The sequence below is a fragment of the Drosophila montana genome, unplaced genomic scaffold (assembly GCF_035044405.1).
Source record: "Drosophila montana isolate Dmon_TW-CO22-7 unplaced genomic scaffold, ASM3504440v1 contig_2481_1, whole genome shotgun sequence".
In the NCBI taxonomy this organism is placed as follows: Eukaryota; Metazoa; Arthropoda; class Insecta; order Diptera; family Drosophilidae; genus Drosophila; species Drosophila montana.
This window is the reverse complement of record NW_026997351.1, coordinates 1,599,155-1,622,698: the sequence shown is the minus strand read 5'-3', so window position 1 is coordinate 1,622,698 and position 23,544 is coordinate 1,599,155. Positions and strand designations below refer to the sequence as shown.

At 40.3% G+C, this 23,544-nt stretch overlaps 1 protein-coding gene across 11 annotated transcripts in view; it reads left to right on the top strand.

The window, feature by feature from the left end:
• LOC135428355 (uncharacterized protein CG43867) overlaps window positions 1–23,544 on the top strand; it is a 148,561-nt gene that overhangs the window by 105,526 nt on the left and 19,491 nt on the right. For 10 of the 11 annotated variants that reach the window (XM_064682299.1, XM_064682300.1, XM_064682297.1 and 7 more), the window contains one exon: window positions 7,737–7,799. In XM_064682299.1, the coding sequence (XP_064538369.1) occupies window positions 7,737–7,799 (63 nt within the window). Of the gene's footprint in view, window positions 1–7,736; window positions 7,800–12,208; window positions 13,093–23,544 lie in introns of those variants that run through there. The other variant, XM_064682306.1, reaches the window with a different exon arrangement.

Genomic DNA, 23,544 nt, shown 5'->3' with positions numbered 1-23,544 from the left:
CGGTTTTGATTTAATTTTCAAATTCAGCGCAATTGCAAATGACACTCGCTGAAAGTGGTAAAAAAAAACTACTTGCAGCTGAGCTTTCACTTCGGATAGCTTCAATGTGCTCTAAGTTGAGCTTTCATTTAGGGTAGCTTCAATGCGCTTTAGCTCGCTAAGCTTTAATACGCTTTCAGCGGAGCTTTAACAGTTAACTATATGTGACATCGAGCGTTTTTGTTGAGTTTAAATTTCGGAAAGGTTTAATGTGATATTTGCTAGCAAATGGCCAATTAAGCTTTAGGCTTTAAATTTATGTGAAGTGTCGAATTTTTATGACTAAAAATTTGCTATTCTTATTTTGTCTACAGTAAAAGCTTTCACTTTACTTCATTAATAAATACAAAAAACATTTTCATAGTTACTTCTTTAATCTAACGTTAAACAGCAGCTTTCACTCAATTTTCATGTGCTTTACAAGCTGATGGTAACAACTTTCATTCAAAAAGCTTTTATTTTAATTCTCTTAAGAGCTTAAATGCGCTGTAAAAGCTTTTTTAATTATGTGCTCTATAAGAATGTGTCTGTTTTGTGTGATTAAAATATCAGTCAGCGTGCTGAAGTGCATTGAAACACACAGTTTTATGTGTTCCAATACGAAGAAACGTAGCGTTAAGAATAGTAAAGTTTCGCCTAGTGTCAGTGCGACACTTTTGTTTAGTGGTTTACAAACAATCGGGTGAAAAGCAGCTGCCGATACAGTTGGGACGCTTAGAGCTGAAATCAATCGATATACAGCTACAACAGGAACAACAACCACATATAGATAAACAAAGTGCTTTGGGGCTTACATTAAAATGCAGCTGAGACCAGGTTCTATTTCTCAGTGCGTCTCGATCAGCAATGGCGGCCAGAATGTTGCTCTCCCTCCTTCTGGATTTCTTCAAGTGCCGCAAATCGATACTGGGCCAACCGGCGCTCAATCCGCCCAGCCCAGCGGCAACAGCAGCCCAACTGTCACTGCCGCCCACAGCAGCTGCCACGCCCACGCCATTGGCTGCTGTGTGCCAGACGCCGGGCAGCAATACGGATGAGACGTCAACTGATCTGCCAGTCGGGATGGGCGCCGACTATGACTCGGTGCTGAATCTGGAGCTGCAGCTGGAGCTGGAGCTGGGGCTGGACGATGACCTGGGCTACGATGATCCCCGCCTGCCCGAGTTGATTATTTAGTTTAAGAGGCTATTCATTATGTAGATGTATTTGTTTATTTATTAAGCAATTTAGCTGTGGACTTCAATTAAAGCACTCAATTATCCAATTGCGTTTTATTGACAATAACCAAATGGCCAAATATTAATCAGAGCCCAAATGTCATTATGGCCAGACTACGACAACAACAACAATCAAATTCAATTACAACAATTTTAAATTAACTTTTTGCAATTAAAACAAATATAATAACACATGGGCTGGAGACAGCTGATAAAATACGCATATAAAGTAAATAAGAGTGAAAATAAATAAATAATAAATAAATAAATAAAAAGCTCACACAAAAGATAAATAAACACAAATGAAATGGATAGAAATGTAATAGCACGAAATATTAATCCGCATGTCAAATGCTAACAAAGGCTTCTCACCGCATATTCGATTGCCTCTGGCACTAATTGTTTAATTCTGTGACATCCACAAACATATCTTGCTCATAAAATATTCCAACTGAATTATCAATAACAAACACGAAATTCATATTCTACAAACTAATCACAATAAACTGTAAACCAAAAAATACCATAAATTGTCAAGCCTTAAAAATTGTTGTATTTTAACGAATAATTAAATCTGCAAATGTTGTTTAAATTAAGAAGTAATTGATATTTGCATTTGATTCGTATATTCTGAATACCCCGCATCCATTGACAGTGAGTAAAGCGGTTAAAACAAAGCTGGGCAAGTGTTTGTAACAGACTGAACGAACACGCTACAATGACAATGACAATGACAATGACAATGACAATGACAATGACAATGACAATGACAATGACAATGACAATGACAATGACAATGACAATGACAATGACAATGACAATGACAATGACAATGACAATGACAATGACAATGACAATGACAATGACAATGACAATGACAATGACAATGACAATGACAATGACAATGACAATGACAATGACAATGACAATGACAATGACAATGACAATGACAATGACAATGACAATGACAATGACAATGACAATGACAATGACAATGACAATGACAATGACAATGACAATGACAATGACAATGACAATGACAATGACAATGACAATGACAATGACAATGACAATGACAATGACAATGACAATGACAATGACAATGACAATGACAATGACAATGACAATGACAATGACAATGACAATGACAATGACAATGACAATGACAATGACAATGACAATGACAATGACAATGACAATGACAATGACAATGACAATGACAATGACAATGACAATGACAATGACAATGACAATGACAATGACAATGACAATGACAATGACAATGACAATGACAATGACAATGACAATGACAATGACAATGACAATGACAATGACAATGATAATGATAATGATAATGATAATGATAATGATAATGATAATGATAATGATAATGATAATGATAATGATAATGATAATGATAATGATAATGATAATGATAATGATAATGATAATGATAATGATAATGATTTAGAAAACTCTTCTCTATTAGCAGCTGAATGCACTTTGCAACACTGCAGCCTTAGCATGTAACCGGCAAAAGACTTGCAGTGAATTTGTGTCTTTTGACACCTATCATTGACAAAAGGCAGTTGATTTTGGGCAACTAATGATTCGAATAAACGCCCACATGCTTGCATTTCTGTGCCAACTGTTTGCGGCAACAAGCAGCCGCCTGTCTGACTGACTGGCTGGCCGACTGTCTTTCTGTCTCTCTCTCTCCCTCTCGCTCTCCATTTCGGTCTCTGTCTCGGCTTGTGGCCATTTGTTTGTAGCAAATTGCATTCGTGGCTGGCAAATGAGTTTTGTGTTTGCCATTCGGCAGTTAACTACAAAGTTAAAGTTGACACCCAAATAGCACGTCCCTATGAGCTGCGTTATGACCACCAACAGCAACAACAGCCACAACAACAACAAAAACTGGCTGTGAAACGCCCCAGCAATTAGGTACAAACGTAGCTGCTTAAAGCCTGGTCAAAAGGTCCAATTAAGTTGCCAATTGGCAGCAGCAGCGCCTATAATTAAACAGCCAGAGGCAACACTTGCCTAGTGTGTGTGTGTGTGTGTGTGTGTGTGTGTGTGGCCGGGACACACCTTGGCAGCTGCCCCTCCCCCGCCTGGCTGGTTGCCTACACGCACGCAAACCTCGCATAACTTTCGAGCACACTCGCACTTTCTGGCCTAATCCATTAGCTTTTTGGCTGCCACAACTTTTGGCCCAAAAAGCCAAACCGAAGCTCAGCCCGCCCCGCACCCTGTTCACAATATTGATGAGCCATTGGGGCATTTGTTTAACTTTTTGCCATGTTGCTCTTTAATGTGTATATTCATATATATGTATTATATAACTACGCTCTGTTCGCCTTGCCTCTGGCTCTGTCTGCTGCCCGCTGCCCGCCGCCCGCCGTCTGACTACAGCTGCTCCGCATTGTCCTCGAGGATCTGATCATGCCGCTCCATGGCCGTATACGAATTGCAATTGTCCCGTTCCCGCTCCCGCTGCCAGCTTGTCAGTCCAGTTACTCTAGCTGGCGACTGCGACTGCGACTGAGGCAGCGGCGGCGGCGGCTGCTTGGGCCGCATGGGGCGTCGACGTTGGGCCATTGCCTCGGCGCTGAGATTGCTCAGCGCCATCAGCTGCTGCCTGTGGCGCTCATCAAAATTGTAGCCCTGCTGCTCATCCTGTCTGCTGTGCTCGCGCTCCTCCTCGGCCGCTTGGGTGCAGCTGAAGAACTTGCCCAGGCTGGTGCACATCTCGCAGTGCAACTGGTTGCCAAGTCCAGGCGTGCCGCCTTCTTTATAGCATCGGCCCCATCGGCTGGCCGTGATTAAGTGTTCCAGCTGATAGCAACACAGTTGACTGACAGTCGACTGACAGCTGTTTTGATCCGATTAGACGATCTCCGATGGCTTCGCTGGGTGACGCAGAGCGGCCATTTAATGGCTTTGCCGGAGCTGCTAAGCAGTTGGACGACAGCTCTTGGCATCGACGGCATGTGGAGGCACATTCTGAGCCGCATTTTCTGCTGCTGCATCGGGCACACAGCCGATGCGGAACTCTCCAGGAATGCGGTATCGACGCTCACCTTGGAAATTGTCATCGTCGATGAGGAGCTCGGCAATCCCATGGTGAATGCCATGGAACTGAATCGCGTCGCCACCTGGCCCAGTTTAATGGTTCTCTAAATTCTAGCTCGATTTCATGAAATCCACTGCGTATACTTAATAAAAACAAATATGTTTATAGAATGCGTCGTCGGCTGCCTCTGGATAGAGCTCAACTCTGGGAGTCTAGATCTTCGATAAAATTGGCCATCATTTCTGATAACTGAACAAAATGCTTTGCAATTAACATCATTTATAAAAAAATGTCGTGCATTGAAGATTATTAAAATGAGAAATGTTCTTTACGGAACATGTTCTAGGCGAATCTTAACCTAATTAGACATAAAATATTCCGCTGCCTGCTTAAATTCTGTTCCCAAGAATATGATATCATTTGTCTAAATACGCTCCCAATTTCATAATATCGATAGTTAACGATTTTGAGACATAGTTTATTATATAATCTTGAACTTAATCTTAATTTTAATTTTCTTAACCGTACTTTTTATGGGTTAAATGTTAAATTTTCCAAATATCGATAAATATCGATTTAGAGACATGGTATCTTAAGCTTTCTTTTATTCATTTCATCGCGCTATTTCTAGAATATCGATAAGTATCGATTTTGAGACTTGGTTTAACAAACCATAGGAAATGGAGAAAATGGGGAATGTTCTAAGCGGGACTTGGTCCAGGCGAATCTTAACCTAAGTAAGCCTTACATGAATCTCTGCATGCTTTCATGCAACTCCCGTCTTCAAATGTCGATAAATATCGATTTTAAAACATGGTTTTACATGCATAGCTCGCAAATTATAAGAGCTAGACACTTCAAACTTGTCATTTGTGTGTAACTTAAAAAAAGTAACTTGGCGCTGTGTTTAGTGTATCTTCTAGTCGAGCACTCCCGATCGCTTGATATGCCTTTTATTAGTATTGATATTTAATATTCCTTTCCGATCCACTTGCTCAAACTTAACCTAAAACCCGCCAAGCTAGTCAAAACTCAAACCCGTTTCTTTCTTTAGAAAAGAGCTATTTCCAATTGGGATTGAATGCCATTTTTCAGGCCAGGCAAAAACCGGGCTGCCAAAAAGTTGAGTCCAACCCAACAGGAATATAATTTGCATTTATCGACTTATGGACTTAATCAGCTATTAAATTTCGCTCTGTGGCACCAATTTTGCTGGCAGCTCGTGAGCATTATCCTTGTCGCTAAAGTGAAACCTGAGAGAAGCCTTTAGCTAAACGCCCGAGTCAAGCTGGTTGACTCGATGAGTTCCGGTGCCCCGCTAGCTCCGCCAGCCCCGCCATATGCTCCACATCCGGCACTTCCGCAGCTGCTGCTGCTGCTGCTGCTGCTGCTGCTGCTGCTGCTGTTTATGTTTTTATTTTGGGCGGAGCGGGCAGCTCCTTCATATTTTTGGTTGGCAGCCATCAATCAATGGAAGCCGCTTGAAGTTCACGCTCTGAATGGCCACTTAAATGCCATAAAATGCGGAAATTAATGCACTCCAAAGCATTCAAATAGATGGCGGTTAAGAGGGGATGGGGGAGGAGCGGGGAGGGAGGGAGGGTTAGCTCAGCTCAGCTCTATATAGCGGAATCAAGTCCTTAACGTTGATGGCGCTCGCGGGCCACTCTGATGATTAATTGATGGAATTCCTCGAGTGCCTCGGCATAGAACACACCCACAAGCTGTTCCGTGAGGGGGGTGGCCCGGGGGGTCGTCTGTTTGCTCCCTTATATCCGTGATGGGCCCTGTTAATGGCAAACCATTGAGCAGTTAAAAGTGCGAGATTAGCATTTCCCTCGCCTAGTCGTAGACTGGTGGGCTGCTTTGACAAACCCCAACCACCTCCGCGTCCGCCTCCTCGTCCGTCTCCTGTTTGTGGCTGCCTCAAGTGGCCTTTGGGCGGCGGCTCGCCAAGGTGTGGCACACGCCAAGAACAATGGGGGCCTGGCCGGTGCTATGTGTATATTATTCCGCAGACATTTTGGCGCCGTCAACTCAATATGGAGCACACGACCCTCGCCCCACTCAATCCAACCCCCAGTTCCGCCTGCCGCCTGCTGCTGCGAGCATTCGCCATGAATTGTATTAGCTGGCGCATTATACTTACTAACCGCAAATAGTCTGTCATTTGCTATGATTGATTGACTGACTGACTGATTGATTGATTGATGTGGATGCCGCGCTGGGCGCAAGCAGGCAGTTGTGGGCGTGGGACAGCTTCGCTCGACTCGACTCAGCCCGAAATGCGTTCAGCAGCACTCGTGGCGCCATCTGTGCCTCGACAAGCGCAACTCAACACAGTTGTTACAACTTTACCACACCAAATACTGGGAAATTCTGTACACTGGTTTGTGGCTCAGCTGCAGCTGGTGGTTGTCTAAGCTAGACGCTTGAGCTTTCTAAAGCTCCTGTCAAAGCTTTTTCCAACGATTATTTAAAGCAAACATATTTATTTTTAAAATATATGAAAAAAACAAACCAAAATATAACATAGCAAAATAATAATTTAAAAATATTTGTATAATTTAAAAAAATTAATAAATAAAAAATATTCAGTAATTGAAAGTTCCAATCTAAGTTAGAAAATGTTATTTTATTTCTTATGCAAAGGAACACATTGATTCAAAAAGCTTTTTATATACTTGTCTATAGGATATTACAGGTTTATCCCGATCCTTATGTATAAACAAAATCCTCTAAGCATAGAATTAGATAGAAAATAGTTTTCTTAAGGGAAACTTTGTTTTGCAAAATATCTTGATTTAATCGGTCTACAATATTTATATCTATACCTATATATATTTTACGAACAATCAGACGGATGTAAAGCGAAAGAGCAAGCGCTTCCTATAGTTATGTTCAAAGTTAACAAATACTGTAACATCTTGATATTGTAAGCTGATTTGACAGCCAACTATCTCATATTCGCTAAAAATTGTGACAGCTGTCAAGGAACGGTGATGCCACCTGGCATGGCGTTGCCACCTTTGCACTTTATTTAAAGAAGATGAAATAAATAAGTTTAGCTACTTGTTAAACAGTTGAAATTAAATATAAAGACGCTTTTTAGTAGAATTTTATAGTCGAGCTTGCTTAAATCAGAATATTTCACTTAAGATGAGCTGCGAAATTGTCTAGACTGATTGTGCTTTAATTTTCTTATTGTAAAAAAAGAATAAGAAACCTTTAATAATAAAACTCATGTGTCATGTGCTGATAAACTTAGCCACTCGATTATTTGCACATGATTTCCGTCGATTAAGTAACTTGAAGACCATTTACGAACATTTCCTCGCTCTCTCTCGCTCTAATTCTCTCTCGCACTCACATATTCATACGCTTTTCACTTTCTTATTTTGCAGTTAACGGAACTCGAGCAACGCGTCATCGAAGCGGAAGAACGCGCCGAGGAAGCTGAAGATAAGGTAAGCCATTAAATGACTGACAGTTAGCTGGCAGCCAACCCCAACCGACCCGCCGACCGACCCTATACCCTGCGACTGGGCACAAAGGATATTAAAACAAGGGTAGCATCCTAGGCATCCAGGCGGCAGACATCAGATGCCGCGTCTGGGCCTCATTAGAGGCCAGTTTAAAGCATTTAAGCGTGTGCGCCATTTACATGACAATGCGACCATCGGCCATCGCAGCCAGGATCACAGCTGTTTTTATACTCTGTAAAGTAGAGCCAGCTGGGGTATATTGGTATGGTGTATGGTACACGGTTCGACTTTGTCCAATTCGTATTGCACTATTATTTAAACATCATTAATTAAGTCATTGTTGGGTTTTGGTCACAGTTTGTCGTCACTGTTATGCTCATAGCTTTGTTCACATTTTTGGTCACAGCTTTGGTCACAGTTGTGGTCACATTTTAGTTCACACTTTTGGGCACAGTTTAAGTGGCACACAGTCTCTGCTTCTCCTTAATGTTTTCAGTTTGAAAGTCACATTGAAGAGTTACAGTTTTAGCATCTACGTTATGTGAGTCATTTAACAAACTTCATCAAAGCTGAAGCTGAACTTCTGCGCCGCAAATCGCAAAAGTCTACATGACATACAATATAAAGTCACAGTTGAAAAGGTACAGTTTTGGAGGCACAGTTTTGTGAAATGACTCTGATAGTTAGCGTTAACGAAACCATGTTATTCCACAGTTTAAGTGTCACATTTTAGTCACAGTTTTGGGGGCCACTGTTTGTTGTTACAGTTTTAGAGTCACAGTGGTATGAGTGCTTTAATTTGTCTTCCTTTTCGTTGCATATCTATTGCATTTTGTTCAGTTGTAAACAGATCTATATTTTGCCACGCCCCCACCCACCTATTTGAATCTTACTTTGCGACTGGGCACAGGGTATTGCACAGTCGGGCGCATTCAAGCGCAGCGTTGTTTTTTACTTGTTTTCCATGGTTGCGGCTGGACTCTGGGACAGACAGCGACACGAACTTTTGGCACATGCGGGCAAACAAGCGACCGACCAACAAACCCAAGCGACAACAAAATGTTGTCGCCAACTGTCCTCAGACGCGGCTCGGCACAATACATAAATCGACTTCCGTTCCAGAGTCCGGAAATACGCATTAATGCAATGCTGCGTACGCCGTCCACTAGCCCGAGCCAGCCCCTACCCTTCGCCAACAACCAACCGCAACTGCCGCCCCCCTCCTTGCCCCTCATTGGCCCAACGTTTATTGAAGTTCGTGTGGTTGCATGTGATGCTGGGCTTTGGTCTCCTTCACCACCCCCCCACACCCCTTTTCACCTAGCCCCTGCTCAAAAGCAGACTACACAAAACTACCCCGAATGCAAGCAAAAAGCGCCCAAGCCCCCACTCCACCCCTCAACTCGACTCAACTCGACTCGACGCGTTTTCAATATCAAATGCGCATTGTTTGCATTAACAAGTCCCGAGGGGCTTTTGGCTTTACCTACGCAAAAACAGCCCATCCCCATGCCTGTTGCCCAAAAAGCAGGCGAAATGCAAATATTTTCCAAGTTCCAGGCAGTTTTATCTCTCGACCGGGCCCCTTTGGCTTTAGCTTCACCGTTACCGCTGCCAACCACTGTGACAAATTGAATTCTTGTTACTTTGTTTGCGCCGAGATTAAATTCATGTACAAACACGTGGATGTTAACTAGCTACGACTCGAGCCCAGGGGTTGCAACCCTTTGTTGGGCTCTCAGCAGCTGCTAGCACTCGTCTTAAACAGCAGTTCACAAGTCGCTAACAGGCTCATTACTTATGCTTCAATTAGACAGCCCCGTGTCGGTCCTTTAAGCTGGTTCACCCATTATAAACTATTAGCCATGACCCACGACTGTGGCACGACTGGCTGTTAACGAGTGGAAGCGAATCGCTGCTCGAAATCAAATTCACAATTAACTTGGACGTCTTCAAATAAACCAGAGCACGATGCAAGGGCACAAGAAAATAACATGCCTATGTTGTACGATTTAAATGCTGAGTAATATTTGATCTATATATTTCATTTGTCTTGGCTGACTGAGTAACTTCCACCCATTTTCCGCTTGTGTTGCTGGATTTTGCGATTTGCAGTGAATACATTTGTGTTTCTGAAAATTAGCTAAATAAATTAGATAAATCGTACGAGAATTGAAAAAGACTTTTGTACAACACGCACGATTTGCAGGCCTTTTAAGAAGAAGAACTTACTTTAAGAGACTACGATTCCAGATATTATAAAGATAAGAAATTTTATCAGATATTAGGACTCTACACACACCATAAATGTATGGTCTTATACAATTGATCTTTGAACGATTCTTCTGATTATGATATTGAATACGATTTTGCAGATATGTTAGAAGATATGTCAAGATATCTTGGAAACAAGTTAAATTCCAAGCTAGCAAAGCTAACAAAAATTATATTTAGTTCTGAATTATCTTAAATTTAAGAAAACAAAAATTGCCTACAGCCAATATTTAAGCTTTGAAGATGTTGGAAACAGACTTGCCCTTTAGAAGTACCTTGATGCAAAAATAATATTCCTTTAAGCTGAATGTTCAGCTAATGTTTTCAAAGTATTATATATTATAATCAGAAGTCGTTCAATTCATTAGCTACTTACATAAAATGGCATTAGTCTTATATATGCTATGATAGAACAACGTGCCCTTTCTCTCTCTCTCTCTCTCTCTCTCTCTCTCTCTCTCTCTGCGTAGACCCATATGCCCAGCAGAGCGTATTAAAATCTTACTTAGCCAACTGTTACCTGTGCACCCTTCGCTCCATTCCTAATTGCATTTCCACCTCTTTGTCTCATGACAATCACATAAATTATGCATTGAAAAGTAAAAACATAAACATAAACACACTTAAATTTGCCCCCACGCTGGGCAATTAAGTGCATGTCCCTTGCCTGAAGGAAGTGCGGCAGCTTGATTGCTTACGGGGCGGGCGGCCTGTTTGCGGCTCGGCGAGCGCAGTCTTTAAAATGCCTTTAAAGTCCTTTCGATTTTTGTTGCATACGCAAAGGCGCACATGGCACACATTGCTCAGTGTTGCAAAACGCTTGCAATGCGACCAAAACATAATGAAACGCGCGCGCGTGCGTGCGTATGGCAAACAAAACAAAGATGCCAACTGCATGTCAAACCGTGCGGCTGCACAGTGCCACTAAAACTGTAAGCGCAATTTCGGTGGTTGCTTTGCCTCAAGCTTGACAGCAGCTGCCAAAGAGAGCGAGAGGGCGACAGAGAGCGTACTGCGAGCGAGAGAGCGCCTGTGACTCTTTATTTGTGTGTGTGTGCGTATGCGTGTGCGTGTTTTTTTGCAATTGTGTTTTATGACTGCAATCAAGGAACGTTTTGTCGAGCAACTGCAGCGAGAGTCCTGGGCTGCAACTTTGTAGTTGCCAGCTGTGTACAGGATATCAGAACGGACAGGAGTTGCGAGAAGGGGAGAGGAGCGGAGCCGTCGTCAAGAATCAAAAGAAAGCCAAAAGTGAAACAACCACCGAAAAAAAAGCTGACTGACTGACTGACTGAGAGAACGCGAACGAGCACGAACGAGTGTACGAAAGCAAGCGGCCCACTAAAGCAGCGTAACATAGAGCACAGCGCAAGAGTTGTGCAAAAGAAGACTTGTAGCTGCTCCGACGCTGCTGCACAGGCTGCGTTTTATTATTTTCCGTTCCATTTGTTTAAACAATTTTACTCGAGCGGCTGCAACAAAGCGAATTAACCAGTTAACGCACTTCCAAAGCCAGCAGCAACAACAATAAACAAAGACAAGTTTGGTGCAGAGTAAAAAAAAATAAAGAAGAAATATTCGGTGCATAGTAAAAGGCGCGCGGGGTGGCAACAAACGGCCCAAATACATAACCGTGCAAAACTATGTGGCAACTCCAAGACAAGAACAACAAAAAGCAAAATTAAAAAAAAAATATATATGTATATATTGTGTTTGCCTGAAGTGCGTAGAAATGATCAAATCTGGCAATTAAATAAAAGCTTGCAATAGTGTATGTGTGCGTGTTTGAATCGAAGTATGTGTGTTGTGTGTGCGGGCCCGAAGGCAACCAAATGTACCAAATATAATATATTTTAGGCCGAATTTGGCATTGTGTTGCGCAAAAATATACAAAAACCTACAAACACACACAAAGCGGCCATTCACATTTACAACGTGCATGTGCGCTTCCATGTGCGTCTGTGTGCGTGTGAGTGAGTGACTGCCACCCCACGCTGAGTATTGGCGTTTGCGAGAGACTTGGCGAAGGGAAGAGCAGCGGCAGCAGCGAGAGCGAATGCCGGAAGAGAGCGCGCCTGCTGGACGTCGTGAGAGCGCGCGCACATGTCAATGACAGACAGCTGACTGGCAGAGTCACAAAGCAAAATGGAAATAACTAAAAGAGGAGAAAAAAAACACTAATTAAGAAAGCAGCAAACAGCCAAAGGAGACAACAATAAGCGTGTGTGTGCGTATGTAAATTGTGCATAAACTATCGAAAGGAGAGCAGCAGCAAGAAACGGCACAAATAACAGCAGCAGCAGCAACAACAACAAGCGCGTTTTACACATGCCAACATATCAAAATAGAGAGACACACACACACACACACACACACAAGAAACGTCCATTTACAACAACAAAGCGACTGCAATAACTCAAGTATACATGCATAGGCTTATATTAGAGAATTAATTAATATAAACAAAAGTAACAACAACAACGACAACAACAACAACATCAGCAGCAAAAGCAAAGCCAAGCTTTCTGACTCTGACTCTGACGCAGGCTGGACGCTGGCTGGCTGCTGTTGCTCTCGGCATTGCCAGCAGCGTTCATAGCTTACGGGCATTGCCAGACGCAAATGCCGCTACAGCAGCGAACGCATCAATATCAACTGCAACTAGTACAACAACAACAACATCAACAACATCAACAACAATAACAATTACAACAACAGTGAATTGGCTATTAACCCATAGGCTGAGCAGTGTCATAAAAATGTTGCTCTGTCGCCGCGTGGCTGCCAAGCGTCGCCGCTGTTGCGTTTGCTGCCGCCACAAACAAAGAAAATGCGTACAGCGGCAGCTGCACTAGCTGCACGAGAAAATGAGCCAAACCTCCCTCCGCCCACCCGCTTTGGCACACAACTCAAGACAACGACAACAAAAACAACGATAAAGACTTCAACATTGAAAACGTGCAACGAACCAGTTTTATGAATGGATAACTATAGAAAGAAGGTAAGCGATTGAGCGCGGTTCAATTTATCGCTTCTATAGTACTTATATATATATATATAAACAGGATCCGTCAATTTTTCAGTGTAGACCAAAACTTCAAACTAATCTCCAATCTATATATGTATATTAAAGTGTTGCGAATGTTTTAACAGCTCAAAATTTATTTGAAAATTTTGAAAATTGACGAGTTTCAGAAATTTTAAAATATTTTTGTGCATAAGGAATATGCAAGTAAATTAAAGTATGTTTTGAGGTGTTTTTTAACCTATAAAAAGTCACCGCAATCACTAAATGAGAATGTAAGAAAATAAACAACTTAATATAAAGGCGTTTTTAGAAAACTCAAAAAAAAAGAGCTCAAAAAGAGAAAAATCTATTCGTGGGAAATGCTGTCGTAATCATAAACTTTGGAAAGTATTCGAGTAGACTAATCGGAAACTCAGTACTTTATTTTGAAATTTGCCTTAAAAATTTATTTGGTTACAAACAAAAAAATTTTTATTCAAAGATCCGTTTTTAAAACATATTAAAGATATAGATGATATATAAATTGATATATATTATATGTATATATTTATATATATTATCTATATTTATATATATATTATTTATATTTAAATAAAAAATGCATTTTGATTTATTCATTTTGAAAGTTCCATTCAAGGGTTATTCAATTTGTTTTATTAAGCGCTGGAATCGATCGGTTCCTTCTGATCCTCTACCAAGTGAAAGACTCTGAAATAAGTGTATAGTTACAATTTTGTAGCTTATATGGTATTCACATTGAGGGGTATTTACAATGAAGGGGATTGAGGATGGAGTAATGGTCTATATACTGTAAGGTATTTAAATGAAGTGGGTCGCGGAACAGTTCTCTTTAAATATTTTTGACTTGCTTTAAATAAATACCTTTGCCTTCAAAGGTGTTCCAAAAATCTCCTATAAAAAGAATTGCCTTGATTCTAGAAAGTCACCTAAAATATCCTTACAGAGTTAGTATAGAAATCCCACATCTTAAAAAATCCTATAGAAACCCAACCCCTTAAAAACCATATCAGTTTTAAAGATCTTCAATAATATATTTTCTCGTTTGTTCAAAATATGAAACAAAATTCGAATATACATTTCTGGAAATGAGCTTAGTTTTTGTCTAGACTTTTCATAAAATATGCAACAAAAATGTTGCACTCGATTTCCATTTGACTTTGCTTCAAAATCTTTTGACTTAATCTGAAGCTGATATTCATCATATTAGAATAAATCATAGCATCTAAACTAACTTATCGCCCAGCTAATTGCCAAAAAGAATGTCACTTCAGAACAGCTAAAATTAGCTTAGCTCCTGAAACTAAATGACTTTCAAAACATTTTCGAAATTCTCGCTTGAGTATTTGTAAAATTCGTTTGGGTAATCCGAATGGGACGCCCACCTGGCTGCCACAGCCTCGGCGTTGCATGATCGGATCAAGGGGCACCAGCTACAGTTCCCCCATAAAACCGCATAACAAATTTATATTAATTTTATGTTTCGTACATATGAGTTGGCTATAATTAGGGCCCAGTTCCGATCCGAATACCCCTCAATTTCTTCTTCAAAATCAACTCATGACATTCGAAAATAAAAGAGAGAAGAAATTCAAATTTATGTCACATTTCAAAATCGCTCAGCCGTGTATCATTTATGTACATCATTTCTGACGCCTCCGCGCCCAAGCGAGGTTAGCTGCAAATGAAATTCAATTAAAAATTTCGCATTTCGTATTTGAACTTTTAACCTTTCCCGGGAATTGGGTCAATCTGTTGATGGGATTTTTCAATTATTTAGCCATTTATCTGAGAGTCGTCATCTCTTTGTGGCGTTTTGTTTTCTGTTTGTTGGCCCCTCTGTGGCGCCTCCGCGCTGCGTTGCATAGCTCATCACAAGCACAAACACTGCAAAATCAATTAACGTGCAACGTGGGCGCAGCAACAGCAACATCAGCGGCGCCGCCGCCAGTTGCAACCGTCGGTTGCATGAGTTGATTGATTGCTCGTGGCAGTTAGCAGCAGCAGCGCCATCTCTCTCTCTCTCTCTCTCTCTCTAGCTCTCTCTCTCTCTGCCCCATCAGCTGTCGATTGATGCGGCAGCTTGCAGCTTGCGAGCTGCATTCGCTGCTTGGACACGTGCCAATCTCAAGAGACGCCTCCAAGTGCAGCTATCGCCACATTCTCCTCCACATCGGCCCATCCCCCGCCACGCTTCCTTTCACCTCGAGCCAATCTCCGCACAGTGGCCATTTATCTTTTTGTAAACAAAGCGCATAGATGATTAGATAGAGGCAGCAACAACAAACAGCTACTCGTCCTGCTTCTCCTGCCCCTCCCCTTCCACTTCTTCTACCTCGTCTCCCTGCTATGTGGGCCAAGCGCTGATTGCATTCGCCGGTTGACTCACTAATGCATTTCGCCAGACGCTCGAACTTGGCTTTCAGTCACCCTACACATTTGGGGAGCTTTGGTTTATGCGAGCAATACAAATGCTGTCGAGAGTGGGTCGAACTGCATATGATTAAAGTGTAAACAATACATAAATAGTATGAATAAAATAATTAATTATTGAAAATTAATAAATATGTAAAATTTTAATTTCGTTATATTAAGTTTTAGTTTTTCATTTCAATATTCTTTAACTCTCACTTTTAATTTGTGGCTTAGTCTTATAAAACAAGGTAAAATTTTAACCCATTTAATAATAGTTACATTTAAAAGTTATCCAACAATTTTACTTCGTTCTGGTATATATAGAGGTCATTCTTCATTATAATTATAGAAAATCAGATATATAATAAAATATTAAAAAATACTTATAGTATATAAGTATGCATAAATAAAATAAAAAATTACTGCATGTGTAGCAAAATCCATTCTAAATGGATATACAATAATTTATTAACGAAAGATCTATGAAAATTGTTATTTTCTCTTTCTGACTAAAGATATAGATTAATATTGATATAGATGAAAAAGTAAATTCTTCTAAAGAATTTCAAAATAGCTTCATAAATAATTTCTTTTTCTTTTTGCAATATAAAAAAAAAGTGTATATTCAGGTTAGCTTAATTCAATCTAAATTCAAGGACTTTTTCTTTCTGAAAATGAAATGTTCAAAAAAAAATATTGCATAATCTCAAGCTTCGTACAGGTATTTTTATTAACTTTTTACAGCTGTTATTTAAATTTGTTTGTATAACTGTTAGCCACTTCTTGTAGCGTATACGAAATTCGTATGTGTCCATTCAATTTTCATTTCTCTACGTCTTGTACCCCTTTTTTCACTATGATTATGCATAAAAGTTCACAGAATGAAGAGAAAAGCAAAGCGCGTTGGCGTTTGCCTCTTTTTGTTGTTGTTTTTGTTGTTTATTTTCTCGTTGTTGTTGTTGTTGTTGTTGCGCTGCTTCAGTTGAATTAATGATGCATGCATCCGTCATCAGAGTGCAGCGCAGACGATGACGTTGACGTTGACGTCGACAGCGACGGCGACGGCGCCACTTTCGCTTGAAGCCGCCTCCGCAGCGTCCGCCCACTCGCAGTTGGCCCTCGCGGTTGGCGTCGCTGCCGTGGCTGTTGCACATTTGAAAAATGTAATGCGCTGCATTTTTTTTTCCTTCACGATTTAAGTGGTCCTTTTGTAGTTGTTGTTGTTGTTGTTGTTGTTGTTGTTATTGCTGCTGCTGCTGCTGCTTTTCTTTATTTAAAACTCATCCGCAAGTCGACGACATCATTTGGCGCGGGTTGCCTCCACATTAATATGCATTTAAAAATAGCGGCCCGTTGTGCTGCTGCTCCATGCAACAGTTGCCGCATGTGAATGATGTGCCACATCGCGCTGCCAGAGACTTTGTTGCAGCCAGCTTTGAGTTATGGCCGAGATGCGATCCATACGAATGCGCGTAATGGCGCTTTAAGCAGTTACTTATTGGAGACCAACTGCACTTTAACAGCTGTGCAGCGGCGGGGGCAAGTGTGTGTGTGTGTGCGTGATGGGGGGGGGGGGGGGGGATACGTTAGCTGTAGCCGTAGGGGTAGCTGTATTTTGGCTGCCAGCCAGTCTAGTCGGGGCGTTTCACACTAACACGCTCAAAACGAAGGATGTTCTTTGACTTGTTATATACCCTATAAATAGGCTATATTTGTTGTTGCATGCAAGTGACAGCCACAAACAGTTAAATATATACTATATATATCTGATCGGCAGGTAGTACATAGATGGGCGCATTCTCTATCATGTATACATATATTGTATGTAGATGCTCTTTTGGTTTTACAAAATATCTTCGCCAAACTATGGAGCACTACATTTTTGTTTCTCAAGATATTTTGGCCAATATTTGGATTAACAAGCTTTATTATAATACTCACCTCATCCACATCGAAAGACTTTATCACAAAAGCTTTTCGCATTTACCATCTTCACTTTTCTGCAAACAGCTTTGCAAAATCGAACTAGTTCCTATATACTAGTTCCGACATTTTCTATTGATTCCTATTGAGCCCTTTAAATTGTTTCTCAATTGCAATTAAATCGTATAGAAACCCAAGACTTTAATTATGCCTCTTTATTTAAAAGAAACTTTTTATATCATGCAGCTGCAAGGGTGTTTATGCGTCGGCTACCCGTACATAGATTGTTCGCTGGTTGGGCTTGTTTTTATGGTTTTCGTGTTGGTGTTGTTGTCGTTGTTGCTTTTGCCAGCGTCTAGCCAATAATCTTCATGCTGGCTGGCGCTCTGATGGATGACGAGGACGACAATGAAACTGAGTCATCTCGCAACTCGCATCTCGCATCTCATATGGCCACCAATTCCATACACAGCTACTGTTTTGTTGTTTTTTAATCAGCCAAATTGTTGACACCAACCGCAAACAATCAGCTAAAGAGCTCCAAGAATCCCGGATTCGAAGTTGCGGCCTGATGCTGGCCAAGCCCGAGCAACATGTTATATAGATGTGCATACATTTATTTCATGCTCCGAGCTGGGTGCTGGGTACTCTTTTGGGGCGCCAGCTGTGGCAGGAGCTGCAACAATATTTGGTTAACGGCAAAGTTCTCTAGCGGAGCGATAGAGAAACAGAGGCGGGAGTTGGGTGGGGTAGATAAATTGTGCGGCGAGTTGCTGTTCTCAATGTTGTTCCGACACATAATCTGACAACTGACATGCATCTAAGCCCCGCAACTTCCCCCCACTCCCCCCCATACACATCACATCTCTTCATTTTGTTGTGCTCCTCACATGACACGCATTTTTGGCCGGAAGGAAGGCAAAGTGACTGATGTTTGGTCTGTTGGCGTCCTCCCACCCGCACGGAATGAAGCTCGCAAAACTTGGCGAAAGTCATTGACACCAGAAATATGTAAACCACAAGATGCTTAGTAACAAAGATACCCTGTAAAGTGCAGGGATTCGATGCAGTGAAATAGTCTACGATTTCTTCCTGGCGAAAAGAAAGTTGATTTCTTTTTGAAAGCTCCGTCAAAATCATTTTCACACTCAATCTCATTTTTTCGGGTATCCCTTGTATTTCTTTGGCCCGTTCTATGTAAATAATGGAAGTTATATATCCTAAATATGTCATTTAAGTATAATACCTACTATATTTTAAAATTATAAAGCAATTATGTCTAGATACCCTGCACAATTATCGCAGCTTGCAGCAGAAAGTATGTAAAGTGCACTATTTATCTTGCAAAATATTCAGCTGGTGATATTTTCTTTATCGTTACACTTATTCTAACACTTCACTACAAAAGGATTAACCATTTATTTGATAAATAATTCAATTGCAGTATTAAAGTAGTATTTAAGTATTATTTTTTATAGCGCACCTTCTACTTTGCTGTATATTTCGCTTAACCAACATATCTGTCGTGGAATAAAAAAGGCAGTTTTTAAATCTTCTACAAGCTTCTTCCAAAAAAATTATCACATATCCTTCCTTTGAGACCTTCATATAGAGTATTAAAAGCAATACAAGTGCCGTTAGCTTTGTCATTCCTGCGTGAGTCATTTGGTATTAATCAGCAGGGTGGGCGGGGAAAGGGTGGAGGGCTGTGAATTACGTATTTTATTGCTATAAATTCCATTTGAACTATGCAATAAGGCAGCCCATTAAAACCAGAAGCCAAGAGCCAAGAGCCGAGAGCCCAGACGCATTAATGCCCGAATACCGATAACCCATTGAGGCCGAGTGATTTACAAATTTTCCTTTTTTTTTTGGTTTAATTTTATTGATGTTACAGTTACTCTATACTATATTATACGCTTATTATTTATTTATTTATACGCTGCTTGGCTTATAACGCATGTATGTATGTGTGTGCGTGTGATATATGACATATATTGCAAGATGAATTACCTGCCACCCCGAAATAAAACGCGCTCACACGACTCATACGCACACCCACACACACACACGCACATACATATACACAAGCTCATGGGCAATGCTTCGTTTCGCTAAAACTTCCCTCGCTCAGCTGTCAACGATAGTCTATGTACCCAACACGCACACACACACACACACACACACACACACTTGCACGAATTTCCCACCTCCACGCGCGCGAAAATTTCCCTCGCACTCGCACTTGGTACTTGCTGCCTGCTGCTGCTTGGTGGCTGCTACTTGCCTGGCAGCCGGTTTAGTGTTCAGTGCTTCAGAGTTGCTCGACTCGTGCGCGTCGCTTTGCGGCGTTTAATATTTTTCTAACGGTACCAATTGTTGAATTTTAAAAGGCGCTGCTCTTACTTATGTGTTGCATCATTTTCAAAGTGTTATCTGCCAGTGTTTGTTGCGTGTTAAATTTGAATTTTTTTTTTTAATATTTTTGTTGCAAGTATTAAACAGTTTTGCAGTATTTTTAAAAACCCTTCAAAAGGGGTGCCTAAAACAACCCTCACACAGCTGCCGCAGCAGCAACGCAGAGCTCGCGATCAGTGACCGCCTACCCTTCTCCGCCCACCACCACCAAACCGGTTTATACTCAAAATAGTTTGGCCACGCGAATTATTATTATTATACGCAGAGTTTTTGTGCGTTAGTTGGAAAAACAACCCCCAACCCTTATTGTGCCCAGCACATTATGACAATGAACTTCTAATCTAATAAGACTCGTCATTCGCGTGTGTGTTTTTCCACTAAAGAAAGTAACTATATAAGACTCTAATTGTGAAGAAAGTGTATACAAAATCCTAGTAAAATGGCAATTCTTAAACTGGAGCAGGGCTGCTGCACAATATGCCCAAAATGTACGTAATACCCATTCCAAAATATATGAACCATACTCAAAGATCTTTCTTGTGAAAACAAATGTGGGGAATTACTGATTTTATTACACTTTATGATATTACAGAAAAGTTTATGTAGTTGGATGGAAATGTAAAGTTCTACTAGGTTTCATAATTGTACTATTATGTCAAAAATATAACAATTATTTCTATCTTACTGAACAATTACTCAATTTCCCATATATTTTTAAATTAGTTTTACTAGTTTAATATTTAAAACAATTAAAGCTGAAACTTGGGCATATGAATATCAATTGTGCTTTCCATTTTTTTTTCGTATCACCCAAATAATTAGCTACATTAAAAGAAATATTTAACAGAATTTAAAAATTGTTGAGATATACAAAATGAAATATATAGAAATGTATCCTCAATCGCCAAAAGATGTTATAAATATAACTATAGATCAGGTAAAAATCAGTTAATTGTTTACAAAGATAAATATCGTAAATTAAATATAGCTTGCTTTTAATTCAGGACGGCTTCTACATATTGTCCGATCTTTGGGCCAGCTATGTAAGGGTAGTGTTGGGAAGTGCCATACTATTAAAATCGAATATTTATGAGAAGCAAAGACAAAGAAGATGCAATGAAAAAAACTTGCCAAGTGCAAGCAAAAATACAAAAAATTAAATGAAAAAGAAAATACAAAACGAACAAGAGCAACAATGAGAGGGGAAAACTGCTTTTAATTGCTTACAAGTTTTCGTCTGTCTGCTTGTATGTTGTGTATATATGTATGTGTGTGTGTGTGTTTGTTGTAAGAGTTTTCACAACGTCGAACGCATCGTTGAGCTCCTCCAAGGCGACTTTGGATGAAGTTGTCTTTGTTATTGTTGTTGTTATGGGGTAAGGGAGTCTGCCGCTTCACGCTTAATTGGTTAGCGACATCGAAAAGGTCACGTTTATGAGTTGTGATCAAAAAGTTGGCAGCGCCTTTGCCCAATGCAGTTCAAAGTTCTTTTTAATACGAAAAAATGCGTCTTTTAGTTAATTCGGTACAAATGATTGGTAATGGGTGTGTTTCCAATTAATGCGTATTATACTGATAATATTAAGAAATATTAACATAAAAGAGCAAAAGAGTTTAGCTGGGCTTGTAGAGAGTCACTTATGGCTGTTCCTTGAATTCACATTGTCACATTCAGAAAGTCTTCGATCGGAAAATATAATATTACAATTCAATATTATGTCTATCCGGCATAATAGACTCAAACGCGCATACAAGGCAGTGATAATTATAATGTTCAATCCATGAGGGTATTCAGTTGTTTAAGCAACTATTGAATATTGCTTTTTCCAAGAAATATCATAATAGTTGCTTGCTTTCATGACTGAAATACGCTAATGCCTTAGTTGATTAATAGTAATTAGTAATAATAAGTAATTTTTTGAAGAGAAACTTGTTTTAATTCAACTACAATATATTCTTTGACATGTATTATCGTATTTATGGAAATCGATTTCCCAGAAATGTAGTATTTCGTAAAAGAAAATAAATTAAAAATTCTCTGAAACGCAGATAATCGAACCATTTCATTTTCAATGAACTTCTTTGCAAATGATATAATAATCTTCAAATTTAAAAAGATAAATAATAGAATCAATAAGGTGACAAATTTATGCATGTGAATTCTTTGGACAGTCATTTATTATTATTTGGATGGGATTATATTATTTGGAACCAACATTAAAGCACTTTAAGCTCTTTTTATGTATATAACTATATTTTCATCATGTTTATATTGAAACTAGAACTTAATGTCTCATATAATAAGCAAACTAACTTTAAATCTTCAGATATCTGCCATAAAAATATTTATATAAATAAAATACCTTTGATGCCCAAGCCTAAGTCTTTTAAAGCTGTTTTTTTTTTTCAATTTCGAGAATTCTCTACACTGTTTTTTTTGTAAAATAGCTGAACAGAGACATTAGCGACAGTTTCTTGCTCACCTTCTCACTCTCTCTCTCTCTGTCTCTCTCAAACTCCCTCTCCCTCTCATTTACACTTGAATGCACTTTTTGTCATTTGCCGAGGCAACATTTGCACAAAAGCCCTTTTCTAAATTAAAAAAAAAACAAACACAAAGTTAGGCAAAAGCGAAAACAAAGTGCAATTTGAGGCAGACGCTTTGCTTTGTGCTGCTTATGGGGTTTCCCCGCCTAATTAACAATGGGCGGGGCCAAGCGCAGCGCCCCTTTAAAGGGAAATGTGAATTGGGGAATATATGCTTTGTCGATCAGTGGAAAGTGGAAATGATTGCAGCGCGTCTTCAGTTTTAATTTCAGTGAGCGGCCGCACCACTGGCACCACTCGAGCGTAAAAACATCGTTTGCACCACAGCCAAAAGCGGGCAACAAATGAGGCGTGCCGCATGCCACCCACTGTCAGAAACAGTTGGCGCAGCTGTTACAGACTTTGGGGCGTCTGGCCGAACACAAAACAACAGCAAAAAAAGTGGAAAATTATTGAAAAGCGCACAAATATCGCTGGCATTTTTCCTGCCATTTTCCTGTTACTTGTCCACTTTCCATGCAGTTTTTTCTTTTATTTTTTTTTTGTCGCAAAATTGTCGGCATCTTTGCTTTGGTCTCTTGCCGTAGTGTGGAACGGGAACCGCCCCGCCAGACACAATGCCCCCCGCTGCAGTGGCTGGGCATATTGTTTGCCTTTTGACGTTCAACAATGCTGCCATAGATACTTGAGCTGGGCACACTTTAGACATCGTATTCTTAAGATACTTTCGAGTTGTTAAATCTGAAATGCCCGCCAAATTCCCAGTCGATGAACGCTGAAAACCCATTTGCCATCCAAGTCCTGAGCATTAGAAAATGCACCAAACAGGTCACACTTTAAAGTTTCAAATTCCCAGTTCCAGGAATCCCTAAATAGCGCCTATTGGGTTGGGCATGCTCAAAACTTTTATCAGCAGCGAAACTTTTGTTTAAGTTTATTGTCTGGCAAAAGGAGCTGCAAAGTTTTTTCTACACCAGCCCCCACGTCCCTTTCCGGCTTTGTATCTCGCTGAAAACTGATTAAGTTAAGCAAGCTGAGGGGTGGGCGTGCTTGTAGGCGTGGCAGCCGTAGGCCACAGCTTGCACAGGACTCCGCTGTCGATTT